Source organism: Aquarana catesbeiana, linkage group LG05 (genome assembly GCF_042186555.1).
Source record: "Aquarana catesbeiana isolate 2022-GZ linkage group LG05, ASM4218655v1, whole genome shotgun sequence".
NCBI classification, from domain to species: Eukaryota; Metazoa; Chordata; class Amphibia; order Anura; family Ranidae; genus Aquarana; species Aquarana catesbeiana.
Window position 1 is genome coordinate 452,428,991 of NC_133328.1, and position 17,961 is coordinate 452,446,951.

Genomic DNA, 17,961 nt, shown 5'->3' on the forward strand with positions numbered 1-17,961 from the left:
TCAGATGTTTGCAGTGACACATTTCGTTGGATTCTCTTGATTTTTGCACAAACCACGCCGTGCATGATAATTTCTGAGTAGGTCATTCACTCATTGTTCACATTATTTCATTGAATTTTGCAATAATGACAAATGATGAATTTGTTTCTTTAGCGCTGCACTGTTTTTTTTTTTTTTTATAATTTATTGTGCATCCAATATTGTGCCAGCTGCTTCTTGTTTGTACTTAATATCTTTTACCTCAAGCACAGTTTTGCCAGTGTTAAGCAATTGTTTGTAGGTAAAAGGTCTTCATCAATTCACAGTTCAACGCTCTTCATGGAAGATGATTCAGCTGTAGAAAAATATCAGTTTAGAATTCGGCTGGTTGTACTGTACAGAAGTTGCAGTTTTATTGTAGACTAAAATTTCCCAATATATTTTGGACAATATCATAATGGTTAAGGGATAATTTTTTTCAGAAAGCAGAGCCAGTGTGTGTAATAAAAAAAAATACTGTATGGTTGTTGTGTACTGTATATAAAATTACAATAGATGGATATGTTTTTATGTTAACACATATTGAGCATTTACATTCCACTTAAATTCAGTAAATAAACATGATTAAGTGTTTTTGTATTACAGAATTAAAAACATTTTAACAAGTCGGTAACCTATGTAAACAGGGATATCCTACCCAATTAAAAAAATCCAATAGTGTAGTGCAATTGTAAATGTGGGCAGAAGATGTCAATTCATAGTTTGTACTAGATTGTGTTCATGCAGCCATTGATTTCAAAGATAGGAATAAACAGAGAGAAACCAGGAACAATAAACTGTTTTTAAAACCTGTAGATCTCCTTCACATAGTACCCTCCCCTCCCATTCTGTGACAATCAGTGTCCTCTTCCATGGCATCCACTTATAGCTCACTAAATACGCAAAGGGTCTTTAAGCTTTATTTAGCGCAATGATAGAATATGAATGTAATTTTGATTTAATAATGTAAATAAAAGTGCTAAGGTTTACACAATGGATGCCTATATGGCTCTTATTGACCCCTATTGGATCTGTTAAGGAATTGATCTAGTAGATTTGTACCCATGTGTTCCTTCTATTGATAGATGGGGTTTGAGGGGACCAATGGGAAGGCCTATTTCAAATACCAAATGTCAGCATTGCATATCTTGAATGGGAAACCCTAAGTTACCACATTCAGGGACTTCAGGTCACGTTACATTTATAAGGTTTCTTATACAGTAAAACCTTGGATTGTGAGCATAGTTCATGCCGGAAACATGCTTGTAATCCAAAGCAATCGTATATCAAATCAAATTTCCCCATAAGAAATAATGGAAACTCAGATGATTCATTTCACAACCATTTATTCATAAGTCCTTCAGTTTTTAGTCCATATAAAAAGATTATAGCAATGCAATAGGTTGTGTAACATAAAATGTCTATCCACAAATGGAAGTCTCCACAAGGGGATTAGAAGCAAAATCCAGCAGGAGCTACAGAGTATAAAAGAGAAGAGAGGCGCCTCTAAGTGTAGCAATATGGTTACATTTAATGAAGGTACAACATTTAGCAGCTCACATGCTTGATGATTAAAAGAGGCACATCTAAGTATGCAGGCATCCGGGGTAAAGCTGTCCACATACATCATCCCCCACACCACCGGCTCTCAACGCTGTCAGAATGCAATCGTGACCGGGAAGACTACCCTGCAGTTGAGCGAACCAAAAGCGGGGCTTGAAGCATTCGTGGAGCACAGCATGGAAAGAATGATGTTGATGGAGGTGCCGAGGATGGTCTATGTGGGCAGCTTTACCCCCGAATGCCTGCATGCTTAGCTGTGCCTGTTTTAATCATCAAGCATGTGGCGAGGCACCTCTCTTCTCTTTTATACCCAGTTGTGACATGACGCTACTTGTATATCAAGACATCGCTTGTTTATCAAGTCAAAGTTTATAAATTTAGTTCGTCTTGCAAACTCTCAAACCCAGTTACTCTCAATAGAAGGTTTTACTGTATTCTGTTTGCAAATATTAACACGGCAATATTATAATGGATTCAGGTTTTGGCACTAATCCCAAAAAAAACTTCTAAAAAGAGGTACATTTTTCTTAGCATCCTTCTGTAAAAACAAAAAACCTTATATAACATCTTCAAGTATCATAATTACATTTTGAATATGAGTCAACATAAATTACAGTGCATTAACACAATGTATTATAAGGGACAATAGAAAGAGGGAGGATTTAAAGCTGGAAACACAATGCCTCAAGTGATCATGGGGCAACAAGATCCTTCACTACAGAAAGAATGCCTGGTTTGCTGCTTGGCTGGCAGCATCAATGTTCTAGTGTACAACGCTGGTGAATCCACACAGATTTTTTATTTATTGATCAACACAAGGAAATAAAATTACTCCCTTTACTAGACCAAGTACAGCAGCCCTGGACAGATTACAAATTAAATTATAAGCAGCATCCAAATTACTCAGACTAACCATGTATAAACAGAATTGAGCATGATGGATGGTCTGAGAACTTCATCTGTGCTCATTTACATCACCACACTTCAGGAACCCAGGTGCCTGTTTTTACAACTTTTCAGTTGATATGGGGAAGTGTGCAAACAGAGGACGGTTCCTTTTAACGGAAGATAAAAATGCTGGACAGTCGCAGAGATTCTCCAAAATACTGGAGAATCTCTATGTGCAATAATGAATGTTTTAAACATTAAGGGCTTGTTCACACGAATTGTGCTGGGAATGGTTGCCCAACACAAGAAGGTGGCAATTTGCCTTATGTCCTATGGCATCAGTTCCCACCAATGTGCTATTGCATGATGTGCTATAATGCAATGTAACATGCACGGGGGGGGGGGGGACAAAACAAGCATTGAAATCAGAGCATGTTTCACAATGCACACAGCACACATTTATGTGCATGCTGTTAATGTGCGCTGGTATGCATTGAGCCCTATAACATGCCCTTGGCTTTTGAGGGTTTACCCTAAACAGACAGAATTTTGCAAGCAATGCTTGCTTGAAGATATCAGGGTGTTTATGGATGACCTGTGATTTTATACAGAACAATTATATACTGTACTTAAAGCCGCGTTCCACCCAAAAATGCAACTTCCGCTTTTCAGGTTCCCCCCCCCCTCCGGTGTCACATTTGGCACCTTTCAGGGGGGAGCAGATACCTGTCTAATACAGATATTTTGCTCCCACTTCCGGGCATAGATACCTGAGCCACCCGCGAGTATCTACGCCACTTCCTGTCCCCCCTGTTGCATTCTGGGAGACACACGGGCCCCAGAAAACAGCAGGGACCAGTGGGATAGCGCATGCGCAGTAGGGAACCAGGAAGTGAAGCCGCTAGGCTTCACTTCCTGATTCCCTTACCGAGGATGGTGGTGGCAGCAGCCGACAACCGAGGGAAAGATCAGCTTCGAGTGCCGACATCGCGGGCGCCCTGGACAGGTAAGTGTCCATATTTTAAAAGTCAGCAGCTGCAGTATTTGTAGCTACTGAATAAAAAAAACAAAAAAAAACGGCGGAACTCCACTTTAAAGTAATACTAAAGTCTCATTTTTTTTTCTTTAAAAAGAACAAACATACCTCCTCTGTCCAGTGGTTTTGCACAGAGCAGCCCAGATCCTCCTCTTCTTGGGTCCCACGCTGGCTCTCTTGGCCCCTCCCTCTTGTTGAGTGCCCCCAATGCAAGCAGCTTGCTATGGGGGCACCGCTCTGTGTATCCATTCAGACACTGAGCCGCGGTTCGGCCCCACCCCCTCTCTCTCCTGATTGGCTAAATGACTTTGATTAACAGCAATGGGAGCCAACAGCCAAGCTGCTGTGTCTCGGCTGATCAGGAGGGAAAGTCCAAGAAGGCCGAGGGACTCGTGGACATCGCTGGATCGAGATGGGCTCAGGGAAGTATTAGGGGGGCTGCTGCACACTGAAGTTTTTTTTTTTTTATCTTAATGCATATAATGCATTAAAATAAAATGAAACCTTCTGCCTTTACAATCACGTTAACATTTTCAGTCCTGTGTAGATACATTTCAAAAAAATACATAACAAATACCCAAACCTAAATTATTTCCTGTCACTGTCTACCCTGGATTTATCAATTTTAAACCATGCAATTTAGGCTGAAACTGGATTAAAAAATAAAGTGCGTTAGCCCTGTTGATGCTTATGTTGTGAGAGTATTTGTACTTCTAAATCACATTTAAATTGTTCAAAGGAAAGAATTGGCAGGCAGAGTTAGGAGAATGTCATGTGATCAGCAAAAAATTGCTTGAATCTGAGCTGAACCTACATAGAAAGATTAGCCAGGGTCTGTTTAAATAGACAGCGAAGCTTGGGTCTGACACGAGTGCCTGATGTCATTCAGATGTTATTGGCGGCTACACCTGGCCACCTTCTTACCTGAATTTGATGAACTTCTAAGCTATCAATTTGAATGGGGAGGGAATCAGTTCTTGTACGAACGAAAGTTTATCAAACAGGCCTTTAGCATTATTGGGTTGACTCAAAGAGAGCACAAAGAGCAGTGAGAATGTGCAAGGTGTTGTTAATACACAGCCATCCTTTACTAATTGGAAATGACATGTGACCTCCTGTGGAAGAGCATTCATCTGATAAATATATGATCTGTATAGGTAGTTTTAAAGTTACCCTGTCATCAATTTTCATCCCATAGGTCAGTTGTAAAAAAAACAAACCCCCCCCAAAAAGAACAGCATGAATATTCCTGATGCCTGTGCTTTGTAAAGCCACCGTGTTCTACACTTACTCCCCCGCTGGCTGCTGTGGTTCCTCCTGTCAGCTCTTATGTCACTACAGGTTGCACAAGCTGGAAATAAGGGGGGGGGGGGGGGGGGGGGGGGGAACCACAGCAGCCAGCAAGTTCAATTTACAAGCTGCCAAAAAGGTAAGTACAACCCCCTTTGAAAAAAAAAAAGGAAAGTAAAATCGACTTAAAAAACAGAATGCAATGATTTGCAAATTTCATAAACCCATATTTTTGTAGCATTTTTTTTTTAGCATTGATCACTGTACTGGTGCCACTGGTCCCCAAAAAGTGTCGCTTAGTGTCAGATTTGTCCGCCGCAATCCAGCTAAAAATCGCTGATCGCCACCATTACTAGTAAAAAAATAAATAAATAATAATTCCATAAATATATACCATAGTTTGTAGATGCTATAACTTTTGTGCAAACCAATTAATCTATTGGGATTTCTTTTTACCAAAATATGTAGCAGAAAGCATATGGGCCCACATTAATAAATAAAATTAGATTTTTTTTTAATTGGGTATGGTTTATAGCAGAAAGTAAAAAATATTGTTTTTTTTTTTCAAAATTGTCGGTCTTTTTGTTTATAACGTAAAAAATAAAAACTGCAGAAGTGATCAAATGCCACCAAAAGAAAGCTCTATTTGTGGGGAAAAAGGTCATCAATTTTTTTGGGGTACAGCATTGCACGAACATGCAATTGTCAGTTAGAACAACGCAGTGCTGTGTCGCAAAAAATGGCCTGGTCATGAAGGGGTAAAACCTAGAGCTGAAGTGGTTAAAATGGTACATTTTCTCAGTTTACACATTTGATGTGTTTTCTAATGTAAATAAAATAAAATATGGGTTTTTGCAAATCATTGTATTCTGTATTTATGTAAATTTTGCACAGCGTACCAATTTTTTTTGGAGGGGATGTATTGCACCATTAAAATAACATGCATACCACGCCAAACAGACAGGTATATAAATGCAAAACCGCTGTAACTCGCATAGAAAGATGCTGCTCACTGATATCATGCAGCAGTGTGACATCACTACTAGTTTCCTCCCCAAATGGGAAAATGGGGCAAAGACTTTAATGCTGATGTCATGCCGCTGCATAATATTGGTCAGTAGCAGCTTTCTATGTGAGTTACAGTGGTTTTTCATTGATATATCAGTCCGTTTAGCGTGCTATACATGTGATTTTAATGGTATACAGTGAATACTACGTGATTACAATCTTTGCTGGCTCCAGTGTGAGCTTTATTTTCTGCAGCTTGGATCGGTGCTGGGAACCAGAGACAAGAGCACTGTGGATGTATACATAGGCTACTCTGGATGACACTTACCTATGATGACATGCTAAGCTTGCTACCCATTCTGTAGCACATTTCATAAGGTAGTGACTGGTGCTTCTTTACACTGAAAAGAGTCTGGAAACAATGAGTAGGGCCATATGGTGTTACTAAATCCCCATTTCTTACTTATTAAAGAGCAGGTGTTTTTAAAGTGGAGTTCCACCCAAAAATGGAACTTCCACTTTTTGGATTCCTCCCCCCCTCCGGTGTCACATTTGGCACCTTTCAGGGGGGAAGAGGGAGCAGATACCTGTCTAATACAGGTATTTGCTCCCACTTCCTGGCATAGATCACCGCGGTGATTGCGGTGACCTACGCCACTTCCTTCGCCTATCCCGTCCCCCCCTGCTGTATTCTGTGAGACACAGAATACAGCAGGGACCTGTGAGGATGCGCATGCGCAGTAGGGAACCAGGAAGTGAAGCCGCATGGCTTCACTTCCTTATTCCCTTACAGAGGATGGGGCGGCAGCAGCCGAGAGCCGACGGATGGATCGGCTTCGGCTGCCGACATCGCGGGCTCCCTGGACAGATAAGTGTCCATATATTAAAAGTCAGCAGCTGCAGTATTTGTAGCTGCTGGCTTTTAATATTTTTTTTCAGCAAACCTCTGCTTTAAAGCGGGGTTCCACCCAAATTTTGAACAATATCTGTATGTATTCTCTTCCTTGCCTAGATGCTGACATGCCGTTTAAAAAAATTTAAATCGCCGTAATTACCTTTTATTTTTCTATTCTTCTTTGCACTTCCTGGTTCTCCTCCCGTGGGAGTAGGCATGTTTCTAGCCTCTCCCAGACTCCTGGGAGCTAGTCTCAGGCTTCCCAGGATGCCACTGAGCATGTGCGGGAACGAGCGGTGAATGCTGGGAGCACAGCATTCACCACATCCAGGAAATAAATGCTTGTGGGCTTCAAATGCCCACAATGAAGATGGAAACCGCCTGCAGTGAATAATATAAGTTATTCTTTCCGATGAAATCTGACACAGGCGGACATATTACACACAATATGTGAGTATGTAATGCTGAGAAGAAAGGTTTGTGAATGAACTCAAAAAAAAAAAAAAAAAAAAAACGATAGATAGGTAGACCCCCGCTTTAAGTAGCAAGATTTGAAAAGCAAGCTTTTTTTGTGTTTGTGTGCACTATTTATATGGTCGTTGGAGGATTTATAATACACGTTTTCTGGACTATAAAGGACTTTTTTTTGCACTTTACTGGTGCTTTTATACATGTATACTTTATTATTATATCATACTTAACTTTAGGATTGATGTATTTATAATTGTGATGATTATTGCACTTTACATGGAAAGGTGGTTAATTGTTGCACTCTGATTGTGTGGCACTGCAGGTGATTTTTTTTGAAAATGGCCCTGTGGTGACAGGTCACTTTCAATATCAACGCAATTTAAGCAACAGCGTGTTTAACGATTTATTTGGGTTTTTTAATGTGCAAAATGCAGTAACCTATCAATCAGAAACTATTACTGTATTGTGAACATTGCTCAGTTACAGAACTCACCACATCTTAATTTTATTATCATTTTTTGCACATTATTCGTGATGATATCAAAGATAGCAGACATATTAATTCGAAAGGTGGTGTTTGATGCCAGCCATGTTAAAATCACTGAGCTGGAAGTACTATTTCTAACAAAAATCAAAAGTACCAAATGAATGATTCAATCTTCAAATTATTATTTTTATCAAGAGGAACAATCAGACCTGGTAGAAAACCCCACTAAATTCAAACAAATCAATAATTTCCTTGTTGAGTTAATATACATTTTTTTTCAGGTTGAAAGATTGACTTGATAGAATCGTACCTATGATTTTTAGCACGTATGGCCAGCAACTGGCAGTCACACTTAAAGCAATGGTGGGATACCTGCCCAATGTAATGGTATAATGAAGGAGAAATCAGATGTTTTCCAACCATGTTTTAGATCAGGATAATCAAACATTTACGTTAACATTACATTTAACAGCTATTGTGTACTAAAACATGCTGTCATTCCATAAAAACCAATGGACAACAAAAACAGTGTTTGAATATATTTGATGTGTGCAGACAAAACAGTATATTGATGAGTTGACATCAATAATGGAAAATATCCAAGCCTGTTTAAAAAAAAAAAAAAAAAAAAAAAGTTATTTTTGCAGAGAGTTGTGGTAATATTTAGTAAAGCTGTGAATGTATCATGTGACTATTTTATATTACTCTTCTCTCTTCTTTCTAAATGATAAGCTGTCTTTGGTTTCCTGTAGCCTCTCAGAAAGTCTATCTTTTGTTTCTTCCATTTTTTCAGAGATCATATCCCTCGTTTCTTCCATCTTCTCTGTGATTCTCTCTTTTGTCTCCTCCATTCTGTCTTGTATATAGTCTTTAACCAACGGTGGGGTGGTCAAGTAGCCATATTTTCTGAGATATTTCACGCTAATGGAAGTCCCTCCTAATGTTACAGTATAACGGACAGGTGTTGCAATCTGGACAAGGGAAAAAAAAAAAAAGAGAAATGGGCTTTTCTGTAAATTCTATATCTTAAAGTACAGTACGGGACACAGGCAAAGTTTCATAGACCTTGGGCTATAGGCCCCTACCTTCAGATGATTGGACATTGGTAAGCTTTCAAGGACACTTTCCCTATAACCATACCCCTTGCCCTGAATCTTCAGGTTTGTAACAAGCAATGTAGCGTAACCAAGTGTTCATATACCTTTTGCACATTTCTAAGCAATAAATGAGAAGGGCACACAACAACCAGGCAAACAGAACTGTGCCAACAGTCTTAACAAGAAGGGTCAAAAGGCCCCAACTTCAGGTGAAAGCTGCATCCTCAGAAGACTGGACATCCACCTAACAGAACTTAAAAAAAAATTATGGAGCACAAAGTTGGCCTGGTGCCAAAAAAACACCCACTGATCTGGTGGAATGGGTGCATAGAAGCATAGGAGGGGATTTGTTCTTTAGAGCTTAAGCTATAGTGATCACATTGTTTATCCATCTCACAATGGTGGACTTGGAAGCAGGGCCTCCCTTCCGAGGTCCTGAGGACAAGACAAATAGTAAAGTGGCCTGTCTGATAAAAACTGTAGCTTTGAGATAGACTCTAATGGCTCAAACTACATCCAGGGAATGCAGAGAGATTTTGTTTGAATGATTTGGAGCAGGGCATAAGGACGGTAGAACTCATTGTCCTCATTGAGGGGCAGACAACCTTTTTTTTTCCTTTACAAGAGAGATGTGTCTGACAGAGGTGATAGTAACCAAAGAGGCTACTTTGTAAGAGAGGACATCTAAGGGAATATCCCTGATGGGTTCTAAAGGGGGTTTCTGCAGGGCAGAGAGAACTGAATTAAGATCCCAAGGAAGCACAGGGTGCTGCATTGGGGGATTAATGGAAGATACCTTGGAGAAAAGTTTTTACAAGGGACAGCAAAGCCAGAGGTTTCAGAAAAAGAATAGACAAGGCCAAAACCTGTCCTTTCAGAGAGAGTCCTTACAAGTTCTTGTCAAGACCTGATTGTAGAAGGCCAGAATGTGCACGGTGACTGACAGTCACAGCTCTCTGCTCAAAGAGCACTGAGAACTTAGCGATTAGAAGTCTTTGATCACTCAGTTCTCAGTCTTAGAGCCAGCGGGGGACAGATGCAGCATTGGACCAATGTCGCATCCACCTAGGCAAGTGTGAGTTCTAAATAAACAAAACAAAACCCCCCCCAAAAAACTCATACTGCATCTGCGGCAAGAACTAAAGGATCCTAGGTCCTGGCTACACAGCTAGTTTTTTGGTGGGCCTAGGGGCTTGGGTGCTACATTCACAGTCCCCTATGTATGGCATATCACCATGAAATGATCGGGATGAAAGGCCCATTTCCCTTGATCTAGGCAGTAACAGCTGAGGTAGTTCGCTTTCCAGTTATTCCCCCCCCCCCCCCCCCCCGCAAGGGAGATGAACCACAGAAAATAGCTGGACTGTGAGCTTCCATTCAGGAGATTACATTTGCTTCCTGCAAGGCTGCAAGACTCCTGGTGCCCCTTTGGTGGTTTATGCAAGCCACAGCCATGGCATTGTCTCACTACTCTCTAATTGGGTGTCCTAGCAGAAGGGGGGTCCAGTGTTGCTCTAAGCTTAAAGATGTTGATAGGGATCTTGGCTTCCACAGGTGACCATGTTCCCTGGACCACCCACAGATGCCAGTGAGGGACTGGAACACTTTTCCAGCCTAAAACTAGCATATGTTATCACTTTCCAGTGAGAGAGGGATTATCTTGTTTTGTAATTCAAGGCTGCAGGATTCCTAGTGCTCCCTTGGTGGCTGGCGTAAGTCACAGCCATCACATTGTCTGACTGCACCCTTATCAGGTGCCCGCACAGAAAGAGGGAGGTCCAGTTTTGCAGAACTATTTGAATTGCTCTGAGCTTCAAGAAGCTGAAAGGGAACTTGGCTTCCAGAAGGTACTATGTTCCCTGGACAAGTCTCCCCAGCCTATAAGACTGGCGTGTCTTATCGCTTTCCAGTGATGGGAAGGAAGGACGTCCCTATTGTTAAAGCAGGGCTGGGCAGATAGCTGGAAGGGAGAGGATTCCTTCAGAAAAAAGGTCATCAAGATAACCCACGTGACCAGGATGCCCTGAGTTCTGAGAAGGGCAAGAGGTGCTAGGACCTTTGTGAATACTCTGGGAGCAGAAGATAGACCAAAATGTAGTGCAACAAACTCTGGAAGTAATTGTCTGGCACTGTAAAGAGCATAAAGGGCGGAGGAAGTGTGGAAGTGAAGACCTGGGCAGAGCATTAACATGTTACTAAACCCACAAAATTAAAATCAGTCTATATATGCATTTTTTTTTAATTCAGTAAAATGTATTTGTTCCCAAAAAATTGTGTTTGCAAAACTGCTGCGCAAATATCGTGTGAGATACAAAATTGCAACAATTGCCACTTTACTCCCTAGGGTCTCTGCTAAAAAAAAAATTGTATAATGTTAGGGGGGTGTTATAAGCAGTTATTTTTAGCAAAAAATACTGATTTAAATTTAAGTGTAAACAAAATGTGCCAATGTGTGCTAAACACACAACAGTAAAATCAGTCTGTATATGCAGTAAGGCGTGCCTGTTATACTCACTGCGGAGCCTAAGGGGTTATTTCTCCTCATTGTTTGAAAAAGGGTCATGCAGCCTCATAGGGCAGTCAAATGATAATGAAAACTCCTCCTACAAGCTTTAACCAGACACTTATAGAAGTCACAAGACTGACATATACTGCTGATAAGAAACAAGATTATGCTGTTTATATTTACTAAAATAATTGCAATTCCATGTTCTGTGGGAGACCAACTACAGTGAATGCAGGGTCCTTGGTTTAGTAACACTTTAAGGCACATGTTCTAGTGCATTCACACAAAAAGCAAAGCAGAAGGCAACTGCAGTAATTGCTCTGTTAAAGCATGATCTTGGAAAACAGGGTCATGTGGATTGTCCACTGCTCTAGTCCAACTAGCTGCACTTTGACATACTGAAATTGCTCTGGGAGCTGGCTCCAGGGCTGGGTCTTCCAAAGTAAAGAGAGCTTTTAAGAGCATCTCAAACTTTATTTATGCAGCATCATTGAAGGAAGGTACATCTTCGATAGGTACAGTGAGATATTTAAGACTGAGATGGCAAGGTCAACGACAGGTAAAGACCATTGTTAAAGGGTAACTCCCCTTTCGTGGGAAAAAAAATATATAGCATATACAAGTGCAACACAAGTCTTATTATAATTAAATATTAAAAATCCCCTTTCCTTTTCAATCTGCAGCACTGTAATTTTCTGTAAAATGCAGTGCAATATGGCTACCCGGAGGTGTTGTATACAGAACACCCCCCAGGTATGTCATTTCCTGCTTATGTCGTTGGCTTACCGATTTTCCCAGAAGTCTGTACTAATATACAAATTCGATTTTGAGCATCTCCTGCAACAAAAATTGCATTTTTAGTGAGATACTCCCAAAGCGAAATCACGTCTAAAGGGATGCAGACCCGGCAATTTTCCTCATTAGAGCCCTGCAGGTGCAGCAACTGATTGAGCAGCTGATTGAGAATTACAAAACCACTCCCATATAGATTCAGACAAACAGCTATTTCTCCAGAATAACAGAAAGGTAGGACTCTGCAACCAAGTTTGTTTAACCACTTGCCGACCAGCCACAGTACATATATTGCGGAAGGTGGGCTCCATTGCGCAAAACAACGTACCTGTATGTCGTTTTGTGTGATACTGTGGGCGCGGACTCAATGTCCGCCGGCCACCCGCGATCGCTCCACAGGGAGGCAGAACAGGGATCTGCCTATGTAAACGTGGATCCTTGCAGTGTACATAGCTCACCCAGAGGGGAATATATTTTTTTTCAACAAATACGGAGTTACTCTGTAAGTGAACCCTTATTTCACTGGACATGGTTTAGCAAAGATTCTAGAAGGAATGAAATTCTTTTCTGGAATGATTTAATCATAGATTGCACATTCTATCTGTTCATAAACAGGGAATGTCTTTAGGGGTTTTGCAGGTGTCTTTGCACTCAAAGGGACATGACAAGAAAGAATATCAAGCTGCACAATGTCAAGGCTTTTACGGATGGTAGCAGTGAGCTTTTCCACATTAGCAAGCAACTTGCATGAAGCTTCCTTTTAAATAATGCGGAAATCTGGGGGAAAGAAAAACTTCTGCAGCTTCCTCCAATACTGGCTCAATGTCTTCTTCATTCTGCTGTGTCTGCCTTATCTAGGGCAAGCATATCAGGTTCTGATTCAAGAGGAAAAATGGAAGCAAAAAAAGAAGAAGAGGTGTGGCGTATTTGAGCCCTAGGCAAAGATGGCTATAATAAAGCCATTATTTGTCCAAGGAATTGTGAAAAATGGAGAAAATTCTTCTTTTGTCAAGTATGCCACTTGTGTGCCTGAAATAGAGCTAGAATCAAATGCAGAAACTGATGTTAGAGATGGCTTTTGATCCAATGCAAGGGAAGCATCGTCACTCTGAGACTGTGTTTTGCGGGCCTTCAGCAGAACAAAATTTCACCTGCATTTTTGCAATGGCTCCCTTTTGCTCCCTGGTTCCTGCCATAGCTATGAGTGAGGGTATTCTCCTGTGGAGTACTCATATAGTACAGTTTGTGTGAAATAAAGTGTGTTCAGAAGAAGAACACAACAACCTGCTGTAATGTTTCAAAAGGAAGGCAGAAATTGCCCAAGTACCATATAAGGACTCTAGATGGGAGTGGCGGTAAAATGTGCGAACTGTGGTGTGTTGCAACACCTGATCACCCATATGAGATTCTGAGCGATTGAGTTCTAGAGCCAAGATTGAAAAGTTTAAAAAAAAAAAAAAAATCCATATTTCTCTTTTAAGCTAAGAGTGATTTCCTTGTGAATGAGAAGAGGTCCATCACCCTAGGAGAGCACAAAACTGAGGATTGAGTTAGAATAGGGTGATAGAGAAGATGCCCAGGGGGTGTGTCCTTGAAAACATGCCAGTATCCAATCTCCTGAAGGCACAAGCCTAAAACTCATGGTCTATGAATACTTTGTGTTCTTTACACTATGACTAAGATACAATACTGTATTTTGTTTCATTCAAAAATACAACTATGACGTACATTTACGGATTGAGCAAAACAAAGATGATATGCAATAATAGAAAATTCGAATAAAATAGGGAATATTTATTTACCCACAATGCTATTTTTTTTTATTCTGTAAACACAATTTGAGAAAGCAGCGATTCACTCCATCACCATAACAGCTGAAATGCTGTGTCATCTGGACAATGCAAACATGTCCCAGGTCAATGCCTAACCCTAAATGCCCCCATTGTCTCCTCTCTTCCAATTTTGGCAGCTTAATATCCAGTGATAAGCAATGTATAAAAACAAATGCAGTTCTTATTTACATGCCAGAATACAACCCAGGTACTTATGCATCAGAGAACCACAACGAATAAAAGATGTAAAACAGCTGCAGAATCTCCCCCGACAACACACTCTCGATAAATGTAAAGTTCTGCTATAAATGGTACATAGCTATATGTATAATGTATACTGTATATGTGTACTAATGATTGGTATATTCTACCTATGTACCCCCCCCAGATCATACAATATTCTTACAGGAAACCCCTGAAGAAGGAATTGCATTTTTTATCCGAAACATGCTGGGTTCTCAAGTAACACATATATGTATGTTTTCCTTGATTAAAACACTCATGTATATGGTCTAGATATTTTGTATAAACTGTTCACTGTTTTAAATATTTCTTTTGTACATTTCTAATAAAGTATATATTTTTTACTACTCCTGGGTACCTGTATTACCAATCATATTATCCCTTTAAAAAAAAACCCCCCTCTTCCCTCCTTACTTCTTAGGTAATTTACTTCCACTCCCCCCCTCACCCGTACAATCCCAAGGTCTCTTTTGTTTATCTCTCCAAAAATTATTGTCGGGATGTGGTGAAGGGGGTATCCACTTACCTGTATACCTCATGTTTGGCAGTGTATCAAAATTTTTAAAAAATTAAACTTCTGTATAAGCGATCAGGTTTATGCACGTTAACTTTATAAACATGGTGTTTTTAAAAAAACAAATGTAAAGTCACATAAATAATAACTTTAAAGCTAAACACTAAAAAAAATAGCTCAAAATATGTATTCACTCAAAGTATACTTTCGCTTTTTAAAAAAATGGTATAGCGTATAACACAGCAAACAAGATAAATATCTAAATCTGTGGTTGTGAGGTGTGGGGAAAAAAAAATAGAGGAAACGTGGGTCTTCTCTAACATATGATTTCTTGGAACAGTAGGTAGCTTAGTTAGAAATCATCTGTGTAGTCAGTTTTAACGTAACTAGAAAGTTCAAGATGTTCTGTAAAGTAACATCTTTGAATAAATACCTCGCAATCACTTGAAATCCACTCGTACATGGCCTTTTTATTATGCTTTATTGTTAAATTATCTTATATGGTAGTTATTTCCTATTTCTCTCTCTCTCTCTCTCTATATATATATATATATATATATATATATATAAAATTGTTCTATGTCCCTCAGGAAAGTACTGATTGCATTTTGTTGCATAGAAGTGTGCTATATCAAGTGGGTTTCTAAATAGTGCGTCCTTTTTCTTTTTATAAAATATTGAAAAAAGGAGTTGGCGCTATACATGTTCAAAGAAACCTTTGCACAAAGAATATATGTACAATAACATCAAACATAAATGTGTACACTGGTGGAAAAAATTGTCATAATAGCAACCAAAAAGTCCATAAGTGATAAATCCCAACACCAAATCGAAGTGCTCTGAGATAAAACTTCTAGTTCTTCTACCACGAGTGCTCAGTATAAAGGAATCCACTCACCAGAGGTGTTCGACCCCTTTTTACAGGATGGTCAAAAAGCGCTTTTGGAATACCAGATTGGTTCCACTAATAGCATAATTCCACTCCACTGGCCACTCACGATGGAACTAGGATGTAAAAAATGACTTCACAGGAGACACAGATAAAAGTCTCATAGTGTAGTAATTTTTAATAAAGTAAATAAAAACAGCAGCAACAATAGCAGTTACACTCACATGTTGAAGTGCCTGGCCTGGTACTATGTGTAATCAGCGTGTGCAAGTCGGCTAATCCCTTGGGGATGGCGGAGGGCAAAGCCTAGTATGGGATATCAAGTTAGGACCCGGAAGTGGTGGATCCGCATACTAGGCTTTGCCCTCCGTAGTGAAAGATGGGACGTCATCCCCAAGGATTAGCCGAGTCACACACGCTGATTACACCAAGTGCTATCTTCCAAATTTCTCACTGTGCATGCAAATGTACTCACACCTGTGTGATGCCATTCCTGAGGAAAGCTCTGCACTGGTGGTGCCCCGATCCCGCAGCTGAATCAACTGTAGAAGACGGTCCTGGCTCTGCTGGACTTTCTTGGGCGCCCTGAAACCTTCTTCACAAATGCAGTGGAAATGTTTTTTAAGGGATTAAGTTCATTTTCATGGCAAAGAGGGACTTTGCATTTAAGTGAAATTCATCTGATCACTCTTCATAACTTTTTGGAGTATATGCAAATTGCCATCAAAAAGGCAGCAGACTTTGTGAAAATTAAGATTTTTGTCATTCTCAAAACTTTTGGCCACGGCTGTACACAGAACATGGAAATGCATTTATTTTAGTAAATATAAACTGCTAAATATGTTATCATTAGCAGTAAATAGCATTCTTGTGCCTTATATCAGTGTCCTGAACAGTGCCGATTGCCTTTGTGCTGATCACATGCACTCACAAGGAAAAAAAAAAACTCTCTAGCAATACACACCAAACTGAGCATGTGCAGAGTGCCTCCAAGGCTCTGTACTATCAGAGGATGGATTGGGGACAGTAAAAAGAAGTGAAGGATCAGAGAAGACAGAATCAGTATTATTACTGAGTAATATTAGTATTACCCTCCTTAGGTTCCACAATGATTATAATAAGCTTGCTTTACTGCATACACAGACTGATTTTACTGTTGTGGGTTTAGTAACACTTTAAAGCAGTATTAAACCTAATAGCAAACATTTTATTACAGATTACCATTTCCTATATGTGATGGCTGCATTTGTTTACTTTTGTTGGCTTTCCTTTATTTTTGCCTGCTTGACCAGCCAGTAAGTCTGTTTTTCAAAAGAACAAGCGCTCTTGCAGATTTAGTAGTTACAAGAATGAGGCAAACCATTTACCACCGACAGGGCTACTTAAAATTACCAGCTTTTATTCAAGTAAAACCTTAATCCATAAAGGAAAAAACTGTTGCTGTAACTGCTTATAAAATGATTAACTGGAGTTTGGCTTTAATTTGTTAGTGTATTTAAATCTGCTAGTCCAGCTAACACTTTCCTCCCCTAGACTGGAAATGCTGCTGTCCAAAGATGTCTCCTGTTCTCCGTCATCCAGAGTGGGGGCACTCTAATACAGGTGGTGTGTTACTGGCCAGATCACCAGGAGAATAAAGAGGGGGGGGGGAGCCTAACAAAAAGAAAGCTAATGCAGCCATCACATCTAATGATTGGTAAGCTGCAAGAATGACATTTTTGGTTTGGGGTTTAATACTGCTTTAAGCTTTTTATCTTATGTCATTGTTAAAAAAAAAAAAAAAAAAATTATTAAAAAAACCCCAAAAAACTGGAGGTTCACTTATCTGCTTAAATTATAGCCACATGCCTGGAATATTTCTATCCCACATTCTATCACTATCCAAAGCTTGCCGCCTCTGTCTTCGCAACATCTCCAAGATACGCCCCTTCCTAACCAATGACACCACAAAGCTTCTAATCCACTCCCTGGTCATCTCCCGCCTTGACTACTGCAACTCCCTCCCTCATTGGTTTACCTCTAAATAGGCTATCCCCACTTCAGTCCATCATGAACGCTGCGGCCAGGCTCATCCACCACACAAACCGCTCAGCGTCTGCCACACCCCTCTGCCAATCCCTCCATTGGCTGCCACTCAGTCACCGAATTAAATTCAAGATACTAACTATAACTTACAAAGCCATCCACAACCTGGCCCCTAGCTACATCTCTAACCTAGTCACAAAATACCAACCTAATCGTTCTCTTCGCTCCTCCCAAGACCTCCTGCTCTCAAACTCCCTTGTCACCTCATCCCATGCTCGCCTTCAGGACTTCTCCAGAGCCTCCCCCATCCTCTGGAATGCTCTACCCCAATCCGTCCGATTTTCTCCTACTTTATCCACTTTCAGACGATCCCTGAAAACTCATCTCTTCAGAGAAGCCTATCTGGC

At 40.2% G+C, this 17,961-nt stretch overlaps 1 protein-coding gene across 1 annotated transcript in view; it reads right to left on the reverse strand.

Annotated features, from left to right (window-relative positions):
* Positions 1–8,065: 8,065 nt before the first annotated feature.
* The window catches only part of FAM210A (family with sequence similarity 210 member A), a 77,786-nt gene continuing 67,890 nt past the window's right edge, over positions 8,066–17,961 (reverse strand). Inside the window, exon 4 of the mRNA XM_073631295.1 lies at positions 8,066–8,627. Coding sequence (XP_073487396.1) covers positions 8,358–8,627 — 270 coding nt within the window. The 3' untranslated portion in view covers positions 8,066–8,357. The remainder of the gene's footprint in view (positions 8,628–17,961) is intronic.